Raw genomic sequence first — 19,256 nt, 5'->3', positions numbered from 1 at the left:
ATCCCTGCCGTGTTTTGTTATTTTAGCACAACCGTGCTGTCGTTTGGGCATCTGAACTTGTTTGTGTGACTTTGGTGACTAATGTGATGTTGTTTTAACATTCATTGGTATTTTAATATGAAGTCATGGTATCCCCAATCTCACCTGAGCACTTTTAAATAGAGTTGTTAGTGTTAGCTAAAAAACACATATGAAACTTATAACCCTAGAATGAAAGTTAGCGAGGAGGGAATTAGATAATTATACTGACGTGAATACAGTTAATTTGAGAAAGAGCTCTCTGCAAAACATTAAAGAAAATGCAAAGAAAACGAAAAGCAACACAACAATATCTTCAGATTGCTGCCCTCCGCGACCACGTTTATCTGACTTGGCTTTTACTTCTGCTGGAGAATTTGTCTTGAATCAAGTGACTTTTGAATTACCTGAGGGCTTCAGGAATGCTCCCCTTTCACAAAATGCAGCCACCTGTTTTGGAAGCCTCCTGCCTGGAGCCCCTCCTTCCTTGCAGCCTCCTCCCCGCCAGGCCCCATTATCCTCGGAAAGAGGGGCCCAGGACTCCGCCCTGCCCCTAACACTACCGCTACCCGTACCTGCCCCTTCTCAAGCTCTCACCTCCACGGCAAGGCCAGGAAGACATCTAAACCAGAGCCCACGCTACTGAGTGGAAATAACAGTTGCCTTTCCCCACGTTCAGGATAACGTGTGCAAATTAACTGTAGTCTTGGGAGGAAAAAAGGCAGTTAACAACTAATGTTTGCATGTAAATTTCCAGGTTACAAAGCTCCTCCCGTAAACAACCACTCTTTAAGCCAAAAGGGAGGCAAATGATGATTCCGAGCTGTGGGGGAAGAGGCAGGGCAGCTAGGATCACAAACAGGTGCAGGACGTTTCGGGAACGCAGCCATAAGCTTCCTTCAAAGTCACACCTAGCCCACCAGTGTGTCCTTGTGGCCCTCCTTAGACATAGCAGACCTCAACATCTAAGAGCAGAATATCTTTACACATGTCCACGTGTGATAAATTCTACTCAAAATATGTTATTTCCAACCTTAGTTATCCGTGTCTTACGTTTATCCTCATGCCACGCATGAACCGCATTTTCAACTTCACTAAATTTTTATCTCTTACTTAATGAGTCATCTTTGTAGAGTCTGGATGCTATTCCAAGAGTACAGTCTGGTTCCCTGTAGAGTATATGATGGACTCCTTCACTTCCCAGAGCTGAGCCAGAGCCAAGTGCAACATTCCACTGATAAACTCATCCCAAATTTCAAGTTTCTGGCTAAGACCATGACTTTCTTAGGCATGTTCCATTTCCTCTTTGCTTTCTGTGGCGGCTGGCTTTCTTTCCAGGGTGATCTTTCATGAAGAAACAGGTATGACCCTTTATAAGAATTATTCACTGTGCAGCAGCATTGAGAGCAACAAGCCACTGGAGATGACGATGCTGACAGTCACCTTGGGTCACTCGTGAGCTCCGGGCCCACTCCTTCATGCCAGGTACAAACCATGGGCTTCCACCTCATGCCTGAGTAGATTTATCAATATATGCCATGAACATCTGACTTGGCTCATGTTATATCTGTGAATATGAAGCATCTACCAATGATTGTTCAATAAGGGAAATCAGGCTGGATCCAACAGCTGAGGAAAATGAGTTGTTGTTTGCATCTAACACTGTATTATTAATTCATCCTTAGGAGGAGGGGCTTTGAACGATTCTCCCCCTGGTGACAGACTTGGCTCATCCACAGCTTCCTTGCCTCCACAAGTCAATGGCACAAGCCTGGAAGTTCACGGGCCCAGGAGAGAGCCTCCGCCTGCTGTAGGGCCTGACTCTCCTCAGCCCGGTGAAGTCGATCTGACTAGGAAGAACTGGGCCTGAGGCACTGGCCCTACTTACCTCCACACTCTAGCGTAGGGAGTGAACCAGTCTATAAAGTACTGCTACAATAACCTTGATATTTCTCTAAAGGATTATTATGTAAAGAGAGTATAATTGGGTGAAAAACTGGGTGTTTCAGGACAGAGAACCTATTTACACAACCCTAGGGAAGTGTTCATGCCCCGGAGGTGAGGAACCCAGCGGACCTGCTCCTTGATAGGGATGATGCTTAACCTGCCTGCAGCATTTCAGCCAGAGCAGCTGTCCCAGCTGGTGTCAGTTTGGGTTGTTTGGTGTCTGTGTCATAGTGGCTGCTAGACATTTTGGGCAGCACCCTGGCTTCAAGGCTGCAGTAGCATGTAGGCGAAGGCAACAACAGGTAAACCTGAGCTTTCAGATGCTAGTGTGCCCGCTTTCCCTGTTCTCTCCTGTACTCTGAAAGGCAGTGAAAGCCCAGGAAGTGGGGGGGCTCAGAACCTTCCTCGAGTGGGCTTAATGAGCAGCCTTTCCATGGAAACCCGTCCGCGGAACCGCAGTGGGAACCGTTGCATCCCGTTCTGCCACTCCGTGCTGAGAGTGGTAACGGGGCTTGGGGGAGATCAGAGGGAGAACCAGGAGGGGACGGTGGGGTCTGTAGGCATAGCCCCTGATGCAGGAGTGCCTGAGCAGTCCGCGGCCAGTACAAATGTCCCCTTACCTGGAGGGTCTCCGTCACTCACCTCCTTGCCCCTTTCAGTCCTGCTGACATGCTCGTAGTCACAGATGGCAAAGGCGGCTAGATAAGTGGGCATGCGGGGCGTGGTGTGAAAGGTAGTAACAGTCCACTTGCTTCCATTCACGTCTTCTTTCTCAGACTGACCTAGAGAAATTGATTTTAGTCCAAATCACTGTAAATAAGCAATAATAAGCACAATTATCTACCTTTGAAATAATTCATCAAGTCGACTGTCACTCAGCTAGTTCTTCCCAACTCCTCCCCAGAGTGCAGCAGTTTGGACTTGTCTACCCCCAAGCTATCAAAAACATATTAGGAAGGCCTAAGGACAGTATCTCGGTCCTGAATTAGTGCCTTGAATGACACGGTCTGGATGGAGGGCAAATCTACGGGCACTGTAAACTAGACCCATGAGCTACCTCCTCTCTTTCCCATCCACGACTGTTTCCTAGTCCAGTCCATCTCTCTCAGCACTTAATCTAGAGCTTCCCAGGCCTATAGTAGGTCAACAAGGTACAATTCTGCCATTCTCAGGTTTCGGGCAGGTCTTCAGTGGAGTCACACTGTGGGTTTTAAACCTGAAATCACAAACTCAAGCGCCTGTGAGGGCCGGGTACTTGACGTGAACGGGCTGGTTTACACTAACAGGGAGTGGTGGGGACCACGGCAGGCAGGGGCATGGGCTTGGTCTGAAGGAGGTAGCCCCTTCTCAGTGGCAACTATCACTGGCACCTTGGAAGTGCAGGGCCAGTGTTGTTAGATGTTCTGAGTTTCAAAAAAAAAAGTAAGAATTTTTATTTTTATGAGGAATCTCTGAATTAAAAGAAACTGGATGCCAATTCAATCAAAAGAAAAAACTACTGTGAGCCAAAAACAAAACAAAAAAACCAAACCAAACCAAACCCACATCTATGTACCAGATTCAGACCAAGTTCACTAGCTTGTTATCACCAATGATCAATAGTTGAAGCCCAAATTAACGGGCAGACAGGCTGCCAATGTATGAGAACAGTGTAGTGTCCTCAGCTCCTAATACAAGCAGAATCAGGATTTACCGTCACCAAGATGTGGGTGCTGATGCACATCCCATGTGACTGCCCTCCCTGGTTATAATATACTACAGTCATAACGCACTCTCAACACACTGACCAGAAAATCTACTGATATAAAATCTATCACAGAGTTAAATATATATACACATATATAATTCATATAAAAACATATAAATACAAATATATAAGTAAACATATAATTATATAATATACAACATTATATATACATATGTATATGTGTATGTATATTATATAAATTATATATGTATACACATATACATATATGTACATGTATACATATACAACGATAGGAAACATTACTTACCTAGCTTTGGCATGTTGGAAAGGGCCACATAACTTGGATGATGAATAACTGTAATATTAAAAGTTGCCTTCAGAGCTGGCTCATCAAAACAAGGGAAAACATTCCTGGCAAATGTTGGTTCCATCTGAGATGCTAAGAGGGCCCTGAAATACATTTTTGGGAAAAATCTATTTTTATTTCAAATCAGAGGAAGCAAAAAAATGTATATATTGAGGGATTATGGCTTATAATTATCTTCAGGAAGGAGCTGTAATGTTTTCCCCTCATCTTCCTCACTGCCCTCCCCATAATACAAACACACTCCAGTCCTCACTGTCCCTGAGAATTCCTGTAAGACCTAAAATACAAAAGAACTCTTTAATTTTCAACTGCAAAATAACATTTACTTCATTACATCATATGCCTTTAAAACCGTTTACAAACAAAATAGGAACAAATATAACAAACATGCAACGCCAGGCTTTTGAGAACCAAGGATTTTTTAAAACTAGGATTACTTCTTTGGGGATGGGCTATTGCCTTCATCCTCCATCAAAGTGCAAGTCAAAAGAAGAATGTATGTTTTTTATCTTTTTCTCACATGTTCCTCTTTTTCCTGTTTGAAAACTTTAAGAAGTTTTATTTTGCATATCCTTGGGGCTAAACAATATGGACACATCCCAACTGAACAAAACAATTTTCATTTACATGTGGATGGAGTTATTGAATCCCCACTGCTCCTTCCTCCATCTCCAAGGAAAAATACAAAAGGTGACACGATCCCACAATGCACTGGTGATTTATAGGGAAAAGCTTAGGGACAAGAGTACCCTGAACAAACGAGATTTCCAGGTTCATCCTCTGTAAACACTACCTGAGTCTGACAAGAGCATGGGTCCTATCAAACAACTTTCTCCTCCAAAGAAACCTGCAGTCTCATTATCCCATTTTCCAAGACTCTGTGACCTGGGAACTGCTTTTAGATGACAATTGTGGATGATAAATTCCTTTTTTTCTCTGAAGGTGCTGAGACTTAATGTCTCTCATGCATTTACCCCAGCTCAGGCCCAGTCCTTAGATAAATAAAAGGAGAATTCAACACAGATATCTTGAGAGCACTGTCTATCCATTATTCACCTCTGTAAATCCCTCCTCCACCATGATAAGGGCCCTGCTCACATAAAACTTCACACAGCTTTAGGAAGAGCACACACAACAGGAGGCATGTTCAAAAGCTTTTCACAGTCAGCTAGTTTGATGTGCTCATAACCTCACTGTGACAAAATCGTAATTTTCAACAAGCCTATTTTGCTTTATTTGCTTTCCCCTACTTTATTCTACTCTTGCTTTCTTGGCTGAAAGGGGGCTTGTGGGCTCTGACAAGCAGCCACTTTGGCTGCAAGACTCTGCTCCATCTACCGCTGGCTGAGCAACCCTGAACTAGTCACGTAGTCTTGCTGAGCCTGTTTCCCCATCTAGAAAAAAACGACACTAGCTATGTTTCATCGCTGGATGAGCTTTTATATTACTAGTGACTACATTTAGCAATAAATGACCTGTGAATTCGCCTATATTCCTTCCAATCTCACAGATTATTCTTGATATAGATGAACTACAGAAGAATTCAAGGAAGAATAAGTTACAGAGTAAGGGTGGAGGGTTGGAAATTACAAATGCATTTAAAAAGGTTCCATCACTTTGCTGTACAGCAGAAATTAAACACAACATTGTAAAAAAAAAAAAAAAGTTTCCAGAGATCACAGGTGGCCACAAGCTGAATATGAACCACATTTGTCTCCCCAATTAATTTTAAACTATGAGAAATTAGGGGTTATGTATTTTTTCTTCTGTATCATTTAAAATACTTGGCTAAAATATGGGTTCATGGCAAATAAGTATTTTCTCAGCCGTGGAGGCACTATAAAGTAAAGGAAGCTTGATGTTAGTATATACAGAAGAACATGAAGTATTTTGCAGAGTTTGCCACCTTGGCATTTGTTTGTTTTGTAGTATTGGTTGGTACCTTTTAAAGGGATGGGATAAAGTACAGAAGATTCAAGCAATTGACAATACATTAAAAAGAAAGATGAGCAGGGAATTCAGCAACCTGAGTAGTCGCTCAGGATCTGCAGTGTAAACATAGTGGTGTAACTTTGGAAAAGTTGCTTAAACTCTTTGGACATCCATTTCTATAACATGCAGGATGGGACTAGATGATCTCTAAGTCCACTTAGAGCTCTAAAACTGATTCCAACAGAGATAAAGGCTCCAACAGGGTGGAGAAAAGAGCCCTTGAGGTGGCCATGACTGAGTCATCTAGGATGAAGAGAAATAGTCCCCTTGGGAGTTTTCATACCTGGCCTTCCACAGATCTGTGAGCCTCCTGAAATCGCAGGGACACTTTGTACAAATGGTGATCTGTTAGCATGAAAAGTGCAATGTAAAGTGAAAAAGTGCATTCAATTATATAATACATGCTTATATATTTGGAAAGCCAACACATGCCTATTGTTTTTGTAATGGAAACTATAGAAAGTACAGCTTGATGACATCTCTGCTGCCATAACTCCCCAAAGCATGTGAATCTCAAGGAGGTGTCAAGGTGGGGAGGAGGGAGAAAATCAGCCTCTTCAAGGAGGTGGGAAACTTTCATGCTCGCCAAAGGTGCAGGTTTAAAAAGGCGAGGAGACACCAGCTTAGGGAGTCACTGCTTTAACAAATGAAGCATCAAGCAAGTCCTTCCAATTCCATGATTAAGGTCTCCAGAGAAGTGAAATAAAAGAAACACTTGGATTTTACTCAACTATTTCCCTCCCTGGTATTGTACAAGCAAACAAAAAGGGAAAAATCCCTACAACACACAGCCTTTCTGGCTCTCAATCTTAACTCCAAAGGTCAGGGCCAGCCGGCAGCACATACAATCTGGTTATGCCACATCTGGACCCAAGGCTGATATTTATTTCCCTTCTCTCTCTGCTTTGGACTCAAGCAACCCTGTAAGGATATCCTTCCTCCCTTCAAACCTCACAGAAACATGTTATTATGGTGCCTGTGAAGTCTGGGTTTAGAGTGGTCAGCCGGTGAGGGAGTTCATTTGGGAGAATTTGTCTCCTAGTGGCTCACTATCGCAAAGCCACTTTCCTGCCCTCTTGTACAGCAAGAGAATGGTGGGCTCACCACTTTCTTGTGCTGGAAAAGGTCTTAGCAGGCAAGACACGTGATGCCCTTGGGGATCCATCTACTACCACATAAAAAATATTCATTCAGTACAGTATTTCATTCCAAATTATTTTATGAACTCCATACGCTTACAGCTCTAGTTAAGAAGTGCTAAATAACATAGCTGGTCAAGGATTAAGTAAGACTCTTTAGAGAGTTGTCTGCCCTGATTTTTTTTAACACAGTAACAACACTCAGATATCAAAATGTTTAGTAAAGACGGACGTTACACCACTGGATTGGCCTGTGAATCATGTTTGTTTATTACTTGTGTAATACGATCTTAAAACTGAAGTTTCCACCAGACGACAAAACATAATAGATGTAAAATTCCAAACAAAGGTGCCAGACCATGTTATGAAGATTTTGAAAGTAAATGGCCTCAAGAACCTTCAAGCCACTCTTGGGTTTCTCAGCTACATCGAGGACATAGAAGAAGGGTCAGAGAACGTAGATAAAAGAGATCAGAGGAGAGATTCCTTGGTGGGGAGGGACATTATGTTGCCATGTCTTCCTGCACTCAGGGAGTTGGGAGGAGGTGCAACCCTCTAAACCTGAGACAGGGGGAGAAAATCCCTCAGAGAGCAGTGGAAGTGTTTCCTAAGGCTGAGGGACTTAGAGGCTGGTACCCAATTCACTCCTGAGAAAGCTGAAATTGACACCGGCTAGAGTTGGACTCCTATCAGGTGGGAATCTACACTGACTGTTTTGGAGCCAGAACCAGGAGAGTGCTGCTGCCTCGGGACCCACATCAGTCCCAGGCAAGGGATGTATGAGTGTTCCTTGGAAAAGCCGTGGGCCCTGAGACAGAATCTTAGATTCTGTCCAATAGAGCCACCTGGAGGAGCTTGGAGATGCACTACTGTGTGTCTAGGGGCCGAGGAAGGAGTTACAAGTGACAATCAGAACAGAGAAATAAGAGAAGCATCCTTCAGGGACAAGAGAATTGTAGGAGAAAGAGAAACAGTGAGAAAGCTGTGAGGAGTCCAAGAAAATGACATCTCAAGGGAAAAAGGCATCTGCTAGACCAAAGTGAGACCAAGCGATGAGAGTACTGGTTCAAATAAGAGCTTCCCTGTGTGTTGCCTCTCCCTGTCTCCACTAGTCCCACTGGACCTGGTAGGGATTAAATAACAGCTCAAGATGGAAGGGGAGGACTAGAAATAGGAGGCAGAGAGATGGAAAGACCACTACCCTCTATGTCACTGCAGGCTTCTATCCTGAAGTCAGCCCAAGCTCGGAGAAGTGAGGTTGGAGAGAGAAAAAGGGAGATTTAACAGCAACTTAAGTTCAAAGTTTTAAGTATCACCCAGGACTGGATTTCCTAAGTTTTTTGCATCTGGATAATGTTTGTAACTTAGTGACCATAGATCATCTATTAACTAAGAATTAGCAGGAAATTATGGGTTGCTAGAGTATACATGCAGGAGCAAGAGCTATTATCCCAGAGACTAAATTGTAAAAGGACAGTGGGAGAAAAATGATTGCATTTTTACTGAATTATGAGGTGTGGTATTTCAATATGCTAGTTACACTTGTTTTCAAAAGATACAGGATCTAAACCTCTGATGAGCAAACCATCTCCCAGAGAAAACTGCTCAGCCACATAAAATGTGTGGGTTCAACAGCTCTATAAGGCAATGAACTGACCTCTTTTCTCTGTGACACCAGCGATATCATGTGCTTGGCACTTGAGTTCACTGACCTTGTTTTGAGACTTCTAAATTCTTTCCTAATATTACTCAAACTTCTCTCTTGTGTGTCATACCCTGAGGACTGTGCCAGATTTCCTGCATAAACAGCAACCGGAAGGGAGTCTTTTTAAATTCACTGCTCACTCTTTGGACACCTGCACAAAATGATTGACCCTGATCATGCTCTTTTCACCTTAATTTGTCCCAAATAAAGATCTTAATTTTCTTCAGGCATTTGACACTAACAAGCCGCTCCCACCTCTTGATTTTTCTATTTTCATTTCTCTAAATACTACCGTATTTTTTCTTATCTTTTAAAAAGGAAATGGGGTGATCAGAAATACAAGTATTCCTAAAGGATACTGCACAAGAATAGGATTCATACATTCGCTCTCTCTTTTTTTTCTTAAATTTCGGTTGGTTTTTATTTTATTTTAATTTAATTTTGTTTTCACACAGCAGGTTCTTATTACGTATCTGTTTTATACATGTTAGTGTATATATGTCAATCCCAATCTCCCAATTCATCCCACCACCAACAACAACCACCCCCCACTTTCCCCCCTTGGTGTCCATACATTTGTTCTTTACATCGGTGTCTCTATTTCTGCCTTGCAAACTGGTTCATCTTTCTAGATTCCACATATATACGTTAATATACGATATTTGTTTTTCTCTTTCTGACTTACTTCACTCTGTATGACAGTCTCCAAGTCCATCCACTTCTCTGCAAATGACCCAATTTTGCTCCTTTTTATGGATGAGTAATATTCCATTGTATATATGTACCACATCTTCTTTACCCATTCATCTGTCGATGGGCATTTAGGTTGCTTCCATGACCTGGCTATTGTAAATTGTGCTGCAATGAACATTGGGGTGCATGTGTCTTTTTGAATTATGGTTTTCTCTGGGTATATGCCCAATAGTGGGATTGCTGGATCATATGGTAATTCTATTTTTAACTTTTTAAGGAATGTTCATACTGTTCTCCATAGTGGCTGTATCAATTTACATTCCTACCAACAGTGAAAGAGGGTTTCCTTTTCTCCACACCCTCTCCAGCATTTGTTGTTTGTAAATATTCTGATGATGCCCATTCTAATTGGTGTGAGGTGATACCTCATTGTAGTTTTCATTTGCATTTCTCTAATAATTAGTGATGTTGAGCAGCTTTTCATGTGCCTCTTGGCCATCTGTATGTCTTCTTTGGAGAAATGTCTATTTAGGTCTTCTGCCCATTTTTGGATTGGGTTGTTTGTTTTTTTTGATATTGAGCTGCATGAGGTGCTTGTACATTTTGGAGACTAATCCTTTGTCAGTTGCTTCATTTGCAAATATTCTCTCCCATTCTGAGGGTTATCTTTTCGTCTTGTTTATGGTTTCCTTTGCTGTGCAAAAGCTTTTAAGTTTTATTACATCCCATTTGTTTATTTTCATTTTTATTTCCATCACTCTAGGAGGTGGGTCAAAAAAGATCTTGCTGTGATTTATGTCAAAGACTGTTCTGCCTATGTTTTACTCTAAGAGTTTTATAGTGTCCGGGCTTATATTTAGGTCTTTAATCCATTTTGAGTTTATTTTTGTGTATGGTGTTAGGAAGTGTTCAAATTTCATTCTTTTACATGTGTCTGTCCAGTTTTCCCAGCACCATTTATTGAAGAGACTGTCTTTTCTCTATTGTATATCCTTGCCTTCTTTGTCATAGACTAGTTGACCATAGATGCGTGGGTTTATCTCTGGGCTTTCTATCCTATTCCATTGATTTATATTTCTGTTTTGGTGCCAGTACCATATTGTCTTGATGATTGTAGCTTTGTAGTATAGTCTGAAGTCAGGGAGTCTGATTTCTCCAGCTCCGTTTTTTTTCCCCTCAAGATTTCTTTTGCTATTCGGGGCCTTTTGTGTCTCCATACAAATTTAAAAATATTTTGTTCTAGTTCTGCAAAAAATGCCATTGGTAATTTGATAGGGATTGCATTGAATCTGTAGATTGCTTTGGGTAGTATAGTCATTTTCACAATATTGAGTCTTCCAATTCAAGAACATGGTATATCTCTCCATCTGTTTGTATCATCGTTGATTTCTTTCATCAGTGTCTTATAGTTTTCTGAGTACAGGTCTTTTACCTCCTTAGGTAGGTTTATTCCTAGGTATTTTACTCTTTTTGTTGCAATGGTGAATGGGATTGTTTCCTTAATTTCTCTTTCGGATCCTTCACTGTTAGTGTATAGGAATGCAAGAGATTTCTGTGCATTAATTCTGTATCCTGCAACTTTACCAAATTCATTGATAAGTTCTAGTAGTTTTCTGGTGGCTACTTTAGGATTCTCTCTATATAGTATCATGTCATCAGCAAACAGTGCCAGTTTTACTTCTTCTTTCCCAATTTGGATTCCTTTTATTTCTTTCTCTTCTCTGATTGCTGTGGCTAGGACTTCCATAACTATGTGGAATAAGAGTGGCTAGAGTGGATACCCTTGTCTTGTTCCTGATCTGAGAGGAAATGCTTTCAGTTTTTCACCATTGAGAATGATGTTTGCAGTGGGTTTTTCATATATGGCCTTTATTATGTTGAGGTAGGTTCCCTCTATGCCCACTTTCTGAAGAGTTTTTACCATAAATGGGTGTTGAATTTTTTCAAAAGCTTTTTCTGCATCTATTGAGATGATCATATGGTTTTTATTCTTCAATTTGTTAATATGGTATATTACATCAACTGATTTGTGTATATTGAAGAATCCTTGCATCCCTAGGATAAATCCCACTTGATCATGGTGTATGATCCTTTTAATGTGTTGTTGGATTCTGTTTGCTAGTATTTTCTTGAGGATTTTTGCATCTATATTCATCAGTGATATTGGTCTGTAATTTTCTTTTTTTGTAGTATCTTTGTCTGGTTTTGGTATCAGGGTGATGGTGGCCTCATAGAATGAGTTTGGGAGTGTTCCTTCCTCTGAAAGTTTTTGGAAGAGTTTGAGAAGGATGGGTGTTAGCTCTTCTCTAAATGTTTCATAGAATTCACCTGTGAAGCCATCTGGTCCTGGGCTTTTGTTTGTTGGACGATTTTTAATCACAGCTTCAATTTCATTACTTGTGATTGGTCTGTTCATATTTTCTATTTCTTCCTGGTTCAGTCTTGGAAGGTTATACCTTTCTAAGAATTTGTCCATTTCTTCCAGGTTGTCCATTTTATTGGCATAGAGTTTCTTGTAGTAGTCTCTTTTGGTGCTTTGTATTTCTGCGGTGTCTGTTGTAACTTTTCCTTTTTCATTTCTAATTCTATTGATTTGAGTCCTCTCCCTCTTTTTCTTGATGAGTCTGGCTAATGGTTTATCAATTTTGTTTATCTTCTCAAAGAACAAGCATTTAGTTTTATTGATCTTTGCTATTGTTTTGTTTCTATTTCATTTATTTCTGCTCTGATCTTTATTATTTCTTTCCTTCTACTAACTTTGGGTTTTGTTTGTTCCTCTTTCTCTAGTTCGTTTAGGTGTAAAGTTAGATTTTTTTATTTGAGATTTTTCTTGTTTCTTGAGGTAGGATTGTATTGCTATAAACTTCCCTCTTAGAACTGCTTTTGCTGCATCCCATAGGTTTTGGGTCATTGTGTTTTCATTATCATTTGTCTCTAGGTATTTTTTAATTTCCTCTTTGATTTCTTCAATGATCTCTCGGTTATTTAGTAACATATTGTTTAGCCTCCACATGTTTGTGTTTTTTACATTTTTTCCCTGTAATTGATTTATAATCTTATAGCTTTGTGGTCTGAAAAGATGCTTGATATGATTTCAATTTTCTTAAATTTACCGAGGCTTGATTTGTGACCCAAGATATGATCTATCCTGGAGAATGTTCTGTGTGCACTTGAGAAGAAAGTGTAATCTGCTGTTTTTGGATGGAATGTCCTACAAATGTCAATTAAATCCATCTGGTCTATTGTGTTATTTAAAGCTCGTGTTTCCTTATTTATTTTCTGTCTGGATGATCTGTCCATTGGCGTAAGTGAGGTGTTAAAGTTCCCCGCTATTATTGTGTTACTGTCAATTTCCTCTTTTACAGCTGTTAGCATTTGCCTTATGTATTAAGGTGCTCCTATGTTGGGTGCATATATATTTATAATTGTTATATCTTCTTCTTGGATTGATCCCTTGATCCTTACGTAGTGTCCTTCTTTGTCTCTTGTAATAGTCTTTACTTTAAATTTATCTATTTTATCTGATATGAGAAGTGCTACTCCAGCTTTGTTTTGATTTCTATTTGCATGGAATATCTTTTTCCATCCCCTCACTTTCAGTCTGTATGTGTCCCTAGGTCTGAAGTGGCTCTTTTGTAGACAGCATATATGTGGGTCTTGTTTTTGTATCCATTCAGCCAGTCTACGTCTTTTGGTTGGAGCATTTAATCCATTCACATTTAAGGTAATTATTGATATGTATGTTCCTATTACCATTTTCTTAATTGTTTTGGGTTTGTTTCTCTAGGTCCTTTTCTTCTCTTGTGTTTCCCACTTAGAGAAGTTCCTTTAGCATTTGTTGTACAGCTGGTTTGCTGGTGCTGAATTCTCTTAGCTTTTGCTTGTCTGTAAAGCTTTTGATTTCTCCATCAAGTCTGAATGAGATCCTTGGTAGGTAGAGTAATCTTGATTGAAGGTTCTCCCTTTTCATCACTTTAAATATATCATGCCAGTCCCGTCTGGCTTGTAAAGTCTTTGCTGATAAATCAGCTGTTAACCTTATGGGAGTTCCCTTGTATGTTATTTGTCATTATTTTTCCCTTTTGCTTTTAATAATTTTTCTCTGTCTTTAATTTTTGTCAATTTGATTACTATGTGTCTCGGTGTGTTTCTCCTTGGGTTTATCCTGCCTGGGACTCTCTGCCTTTCCTCGACTTGGGTGGCTGTTTCCTTTCCCATGTTAGGGAAGTTTTCAACTATAATCTCTTCAAATATTTTCTTGCGTCTTTTCTCTCTCTCTCCTCCTTCTGGGACCCCTATAATGTGAATGTTGTTATGTTTAATATTGTCCCAGAGGTCTCTTAGGCTGTCTTCATTTCTTTTCATTCTTTTTTCTTTATTCTGTTCCACAGCAGTGAATTCCACCATTCTGTCTTCCAGGTCACTTATCTGTTCTTCTGCCTCAGTTATTCTGCTTTTGATTCCTTCTAGTGCATTTTTCATTTCAGTTATTGTATTGTTCATCTCTGTTTGTTTGTTCTTTAATTCTTCTAGGTGTTTGTTCTTTAATTCTTCTAGGTCTTTGTTAAACATTTCTTGCATCTTCTAGATCTTTGCCTCTATTCTTTTTCCAAGGTCCTGGATCATCTTCACTATCATTACTCTGAATTCTTTTTCTGGAAGGTTGCTTATCTCCACTTCATTTAATTGTTTTTCTGGGGTCTTATCTTTTTTTTTTTTTTGCAGTACATGGGCCTCTCACCGTTGTGTCCTCTCCCGTCGTGGAGCACAGGCTCCAGACGTGCAGGCTCAGCAGCCATGGCTCACGGGTCTAGCTGCTCCGTGGCATGTGGGATCCTCCCAGACCGGGGCACGAACCCACGTCCCCTGCATCGGCAGGCGGACTCTAAACCACTGCACCACCAGGGAAGCCCCTGTGGTCTTATCTTGTTTCTTCATCTGGTACATAGCCCTCTGCCTTTTCATTTTGTCTATCTTTCTGTGAATGTGGTTTTCGTTCCACATTCTGCAGGATTGTAGTTCTTCTTGCTTCTGTTGTCTTCTCTCTCATACATTCTCTCTTTCATTGAATTTCAAAATTGGAAGAGACCTTGGAGAGTTCCACCATCTTAGTTTACAGATGGGGAAGCTGACACCCAGGAAATTTATGCAACTGATTTGATAACTAGTAAGTGGTAGGGATGGTATCAGAACCAGGGCTCCAGCTCCCAAGCCCAGGGTCTTTTCCATGCACTGCCTGCTTGAAGTATATAATGTCACAAATACTAAAATTAAAGTAAGAGATCATGAAGATGACTGAGGATTAACTTCATAATTAATAGCATTACTGAGAGATGATAAGACTTCTATTTCCAGCATAAGGAAGCAGCAAAGGCTAGAATTAGCCTTCTGCTGAAAACAACTAAAAAACCTGATGAAATATATGAAACAACTGATTTCAGACATTGGATAACAGGACGCACAGGACTGTGATTCCCAAGAGAAGAGAAACAAAGAAGTTGAACTCTACAATCACCTTGTCTTTCTATCTGGAAGTGATTTCTAAACTGCAGCACAGGGAAGGAGAACTGAAACAGAGTTCAGTTGTCTCACTAAGTTGAGGAGGCAGAGATGGATGCTCAGGGAGACCTAGATAGCTAGAATTTGCAGGGTAGACTATAAGGGAGGAGTAGGTATGCAGAGAAAGACACCCAGAAATCTGCATAGAATCCCCCTCGAGTCTTTGGTCAAATAGTAATCTGCACTTCAGAAGGTCAAGCAAAGAAAATCTGTCAGGGAAAGAATAGCTACCAGGGAGGGGAAAGCTGAACAATTCCCAGAGTTCACATAGTGCTAGGAGTTGTTCAAGCTTCCACAAACCAGAGTACAGACATCTCCAGAATATTTGGATTTTTCAACAGAGACCAGAAGGGTAATGCCTGCGTAGTGAACTAAACTAGCCCTAGAGTAAAGGCGACTTTAGATCCACTCTAAAAGTGCTTAAACACAAGACTCAAGAGATCAAACAAGGATCAAAAGGATCACCAAGTAATTTATGTGCCTATTCAAAAAAAGGCCATCATTCGTTAAAGCTATATAACAAAATGCAGCATTCAGCAACATAAAATTTAAAATATCAGGGGTTCAATTAAAAAAATGAGAAAATGCACAAATATTTGGAAACAAAATAAACAGTTCTAAGTAACCCATGAGTCAAAGAAGACATCAAAAGGGAAATTAGAAAATATTTTCAACTGAATGAAAATGAAAAAGCAACATAACATCATCTGTGGCATGTCACTAAAGCAGTAGTTAGTGGAAAATTTATAGCATTAAATGACTATAATGGAGGAGAAAGAAGATCTTAAATCAATGACCTTGCACCCACCTTAAGAAAACAGAATAAGAAAAGGAAATGAAGCCCAAAGCAAAAAAAGGAAATAATAAAGATTAATGCATGAAGTATTGAAATAAAAAACAGAAAAATAGAGGAAATGTATGAAATAAAAAACTGGTTCTACAAGAAGATTAATAAAGTAGATAAATCTCTAGACAGACAGGTCAAACTTATTGACTATCAGAAGTGGAAGAGACTTTACAGAGCTCCACCCTCTTAATTTACAGATGTAAAAGCTGAAGCCCTGGGAGTTTATGCAACTGGTTAGACAACTAGTAAGGGACAGGAGTGGTAACAGAACCAGGGCTCCAGCTCCCCAAAGAGAGAAGACACAAATGACCAATATCAGGAAAGAAAGAGGTGACATCACTACAGATTCTACAGATATTAAAATAACAAGAGGAAAGGAATATTTTGAACAACTTTATACTTATAAATTTGGCAACTTTGATTAGATGGACAAATTCCTTGAAAGACTTAAACTACCAAAGCTCACTCATAAAGAGATAGATAACCTGAATAGTCCTATATCTATTAAGGAAGCTTATTTTGTAGTTAAAAACCATCTAACAAAGAAGCTCCAAGCCCAGGTGGCTTCATTGGTGAAACTCAATCAAGCATTTAAGGAAGAAATAATACTAATTCTACATAAATATTTCCAGAAAATTAAAGAAGGAATACCTCCAAATTTATTATTTGAAGCCAGTGTTACTCTGATACCAAAACCAGACAAAGACATTGCAAGATAAAAAGCAAAACAAAACAAAAAGCCACAAGTCTATATGTCTCATGAACATAGATGCAAAAATTATAAACAAAATTTTACTGAGTTGAATGCAACAAAATATAAAAGGATAATACATCAAGACCAAGTGGGATTTATCATGGCAATGCAAACTTAGTTTAATATTAGAAAGTCAATCAGTATAATTTGCCATAGTAACAAATTAGAAAAGAAAAATCATATGATTATCACAGAAGAGCAAATCTCATACAGAGGAACAAAAATTAAAATCCCTAGACTTCTCTTCAGAAATTATTCAAGCCATAAGTCAATGAAATAACATCCTTAAACTGCTGAAATTAAAAACAAAACCCCACCAATCTAGAATTCTATACTGAGCAAAAATATCTTTCAAAAATGAAGGAAAAATAAAAGTTTTCAGACAGACAAAAACTGAGAGAATTTATCACCAGTAGACCTGAACTTGAAGAAATGTTAAAGTCTTTCAGGTGAGAGAAAATAATATAACATGGAAACTTAGATGTACACAAAGGAATGAAGAGCCCTGGAGATGGTATATATGTAAGTAAATAAAAATTTTTTCTCTTATAAAAATTTATCTTAAAGTAATTAATTGTTTAAAGGAAGAACAATAACAGTATATGGTAGGGTTAATAACCTATGTAAAAGTAAGATGTGTAGCAGCTGTAGCACAAAGGATAGGAGGGGGAAAACAGAAACATGTTCTTCTAAGATTTATATATTATATGTAAAGTGGGTATAGTTCCATTTGAATGTAGTCTGTGATAAGTTGGGACACATATTGTAAACACTAGAGCAATCCTCCTGCTCTACTTCTCACCTCACCACACACAAAAAGACATAGCTAATTAGCCAAGTTAATATTAAATGGAATATTAAAAACTACTCAATCCAAAAGAAGAGAAAAATAAAATAAAAAACAGTTTAGACAATAGAGAGCAAATAGCAAGATGGTAGATTTGAATCCAATCAACTCAATAACTACATCAAATGTAAATAGTCTAAACACCCCAACTAAAGGGCAGAGATTGTCAGACTGTAAGACCTAACACTATGTTTCAATAAGAAATTCACTTTTATTATCAAGACACATATAGATTAAAAGTAAAAGTTAAGAAAAGATACATCATGTAAATAGTAATCATAAGAAAGCTGGAACAGGAATATGGAGAGAAGGTCACTGGTACAGAGCATGGCCTGTGTAGGGCACATTCTCTCAAAAGTGCTATGAGCAGGTTAAGCAAGGGTTGCCATTTCTAATGTAGATTTGACCTCCAAACTTTTCAAACAAAGGAAAGATGTTTTCTTCACAGTGAACTTAAAAGATCTCATTTGTTAAAAACAAGACAACAGGCCCAAAATGGAGTCATTGGTACTATGCCCCACATCACCAAACCGAGACTTGATACTTAATTAGAGTTTCCCCTTCTCCCAGGAATGGAATCTTAAACCACTCAACCTGGAATTACCTAGTCAGCACTAGTGAGGTTATATGTCTGATAGACCACAGTCACCCCTAAAGAAAGGTGACCTTGCCCTGAACAATCAGTCTTTGCTAGTATGACTTCCTTGTCCTGCCCCCTTCTGCCTATAAAAGTCTTTCATTTTGTACAGCTCCTGGGAGCACCTTTCTATTTGCTAGATGGGATGCTGCCTGATTTATGCATCACTGAATACATGTACTCAGTTGAATTTTGTTTTTTTAACACAGTCTAAACCCTCTCAATCGACTTACGCCAATAAGAAAAAGAGGTGGCTCTAGTACTGTCATTTTTTTTTTAACAACGTTACTGGAGTATAATTGATTTACAATGGTGTGTTATTTTCTGCTATATAACAAAGTGAATCAGCCATATGCATACATATATCCCCATATCCCCTCCCTCTTGCATCTCCCTCCCACCCTCCCTCCCCCACCCTTCTAGGTGGTCACAAAGCACAGAGCTGATCACCCTGTGCTATGCTGCTGCTTCCCACTAGCTATCTATTTTACACTTCGTAGTGTATATATGTTAATGCTACTCTCTCACTTCGTCCCAGCTTACCCTTCCCCCCTCCCCAGGTCCTCAAGTCCATTCTCTACATCTGCATCTTTATTCCTGTCCTGCCCCTAGGCTCATCAGAACGATTTTTCTTTTTAAGATTCCATATATACGTGTTAGCATACGGTATTTGTTTTTCTCTTTCTGACTTATTTCACTCTGTATGACAGACTCTAGGTCCATCCACCTCACTACAAATAACTCAGTTTTGTTTCTTCTTATGGCTGAGTAATATTCCATTGTATATATGTGCCACATATTCTTTATCCATTCATCTGTCGATGAACATTTAGGTTGCTTCCATGTCCTGGCTATTGTAAATAGTGCTGCAATGAACATTGTGGTACATGTCTCTTTTTGAACTACGGTTTTCTCAGGGGATATGTAGTGGGATTGCTGGGTCATATGGTAGTTCTATTTTTAGTTTTTTAAGGAACCTCCATACTGTTCTCCACAGTGGCTGTATCAATTTATATTCCCACCAACAGTGCAAGAGGGTTCCC

The 19,256-nt window shown here is 39.5% G+C and overlaps 1 protein-coding gene across 1 annotated transcript in view; it reads right to left on the bottom strand.

The window, feature by feature from the left end:
• The window catches only part of LVRN (laeverin), a 95,158-nt gene that overhangs the window by 61,368 nt on the left and 14,534 nt on the right, over nt 1-19,256 (bottom strand). Inside the window, exons 2-3 of the mRNA XM_089909189.1 lie at nt 3,981-4,123; nt 2,608-2,747 (exon numbers count right to left, since the gene is read on the bottom strand). Coding sequence (XP_089765315.1) covers nt 2,608-2,747; nt 3,981-4,123 — 283 coding nt within the window. The remainder of the gene's footprint in view (nt 1-2,607; nt 2,748-3,980; nt 4,124-19,256) is intronic.

The sequence above is a fragment of the Delphinapterus leucas genome, chromosome 3 (assembly GCF_059928025.1).
Source record: "Delphinapterus leucas isolate spDelLeu-1000000601 "Yukka" chromosome 3, BTC_Dleu_Yukka2, whole genome shotgun sequence".
Lineage (NCBI taxonomy): Eukaryota > Metazoa > Chordata > Mammalia > Artiodactyla > Monodontidae > Delphinapterus > Delphinapterus leucas.
The sequence above is the reverse complement of the archived record's forward strand: the minus strand, read 5'-3'. Positions and strand labels throughout refer to the sequence as shown.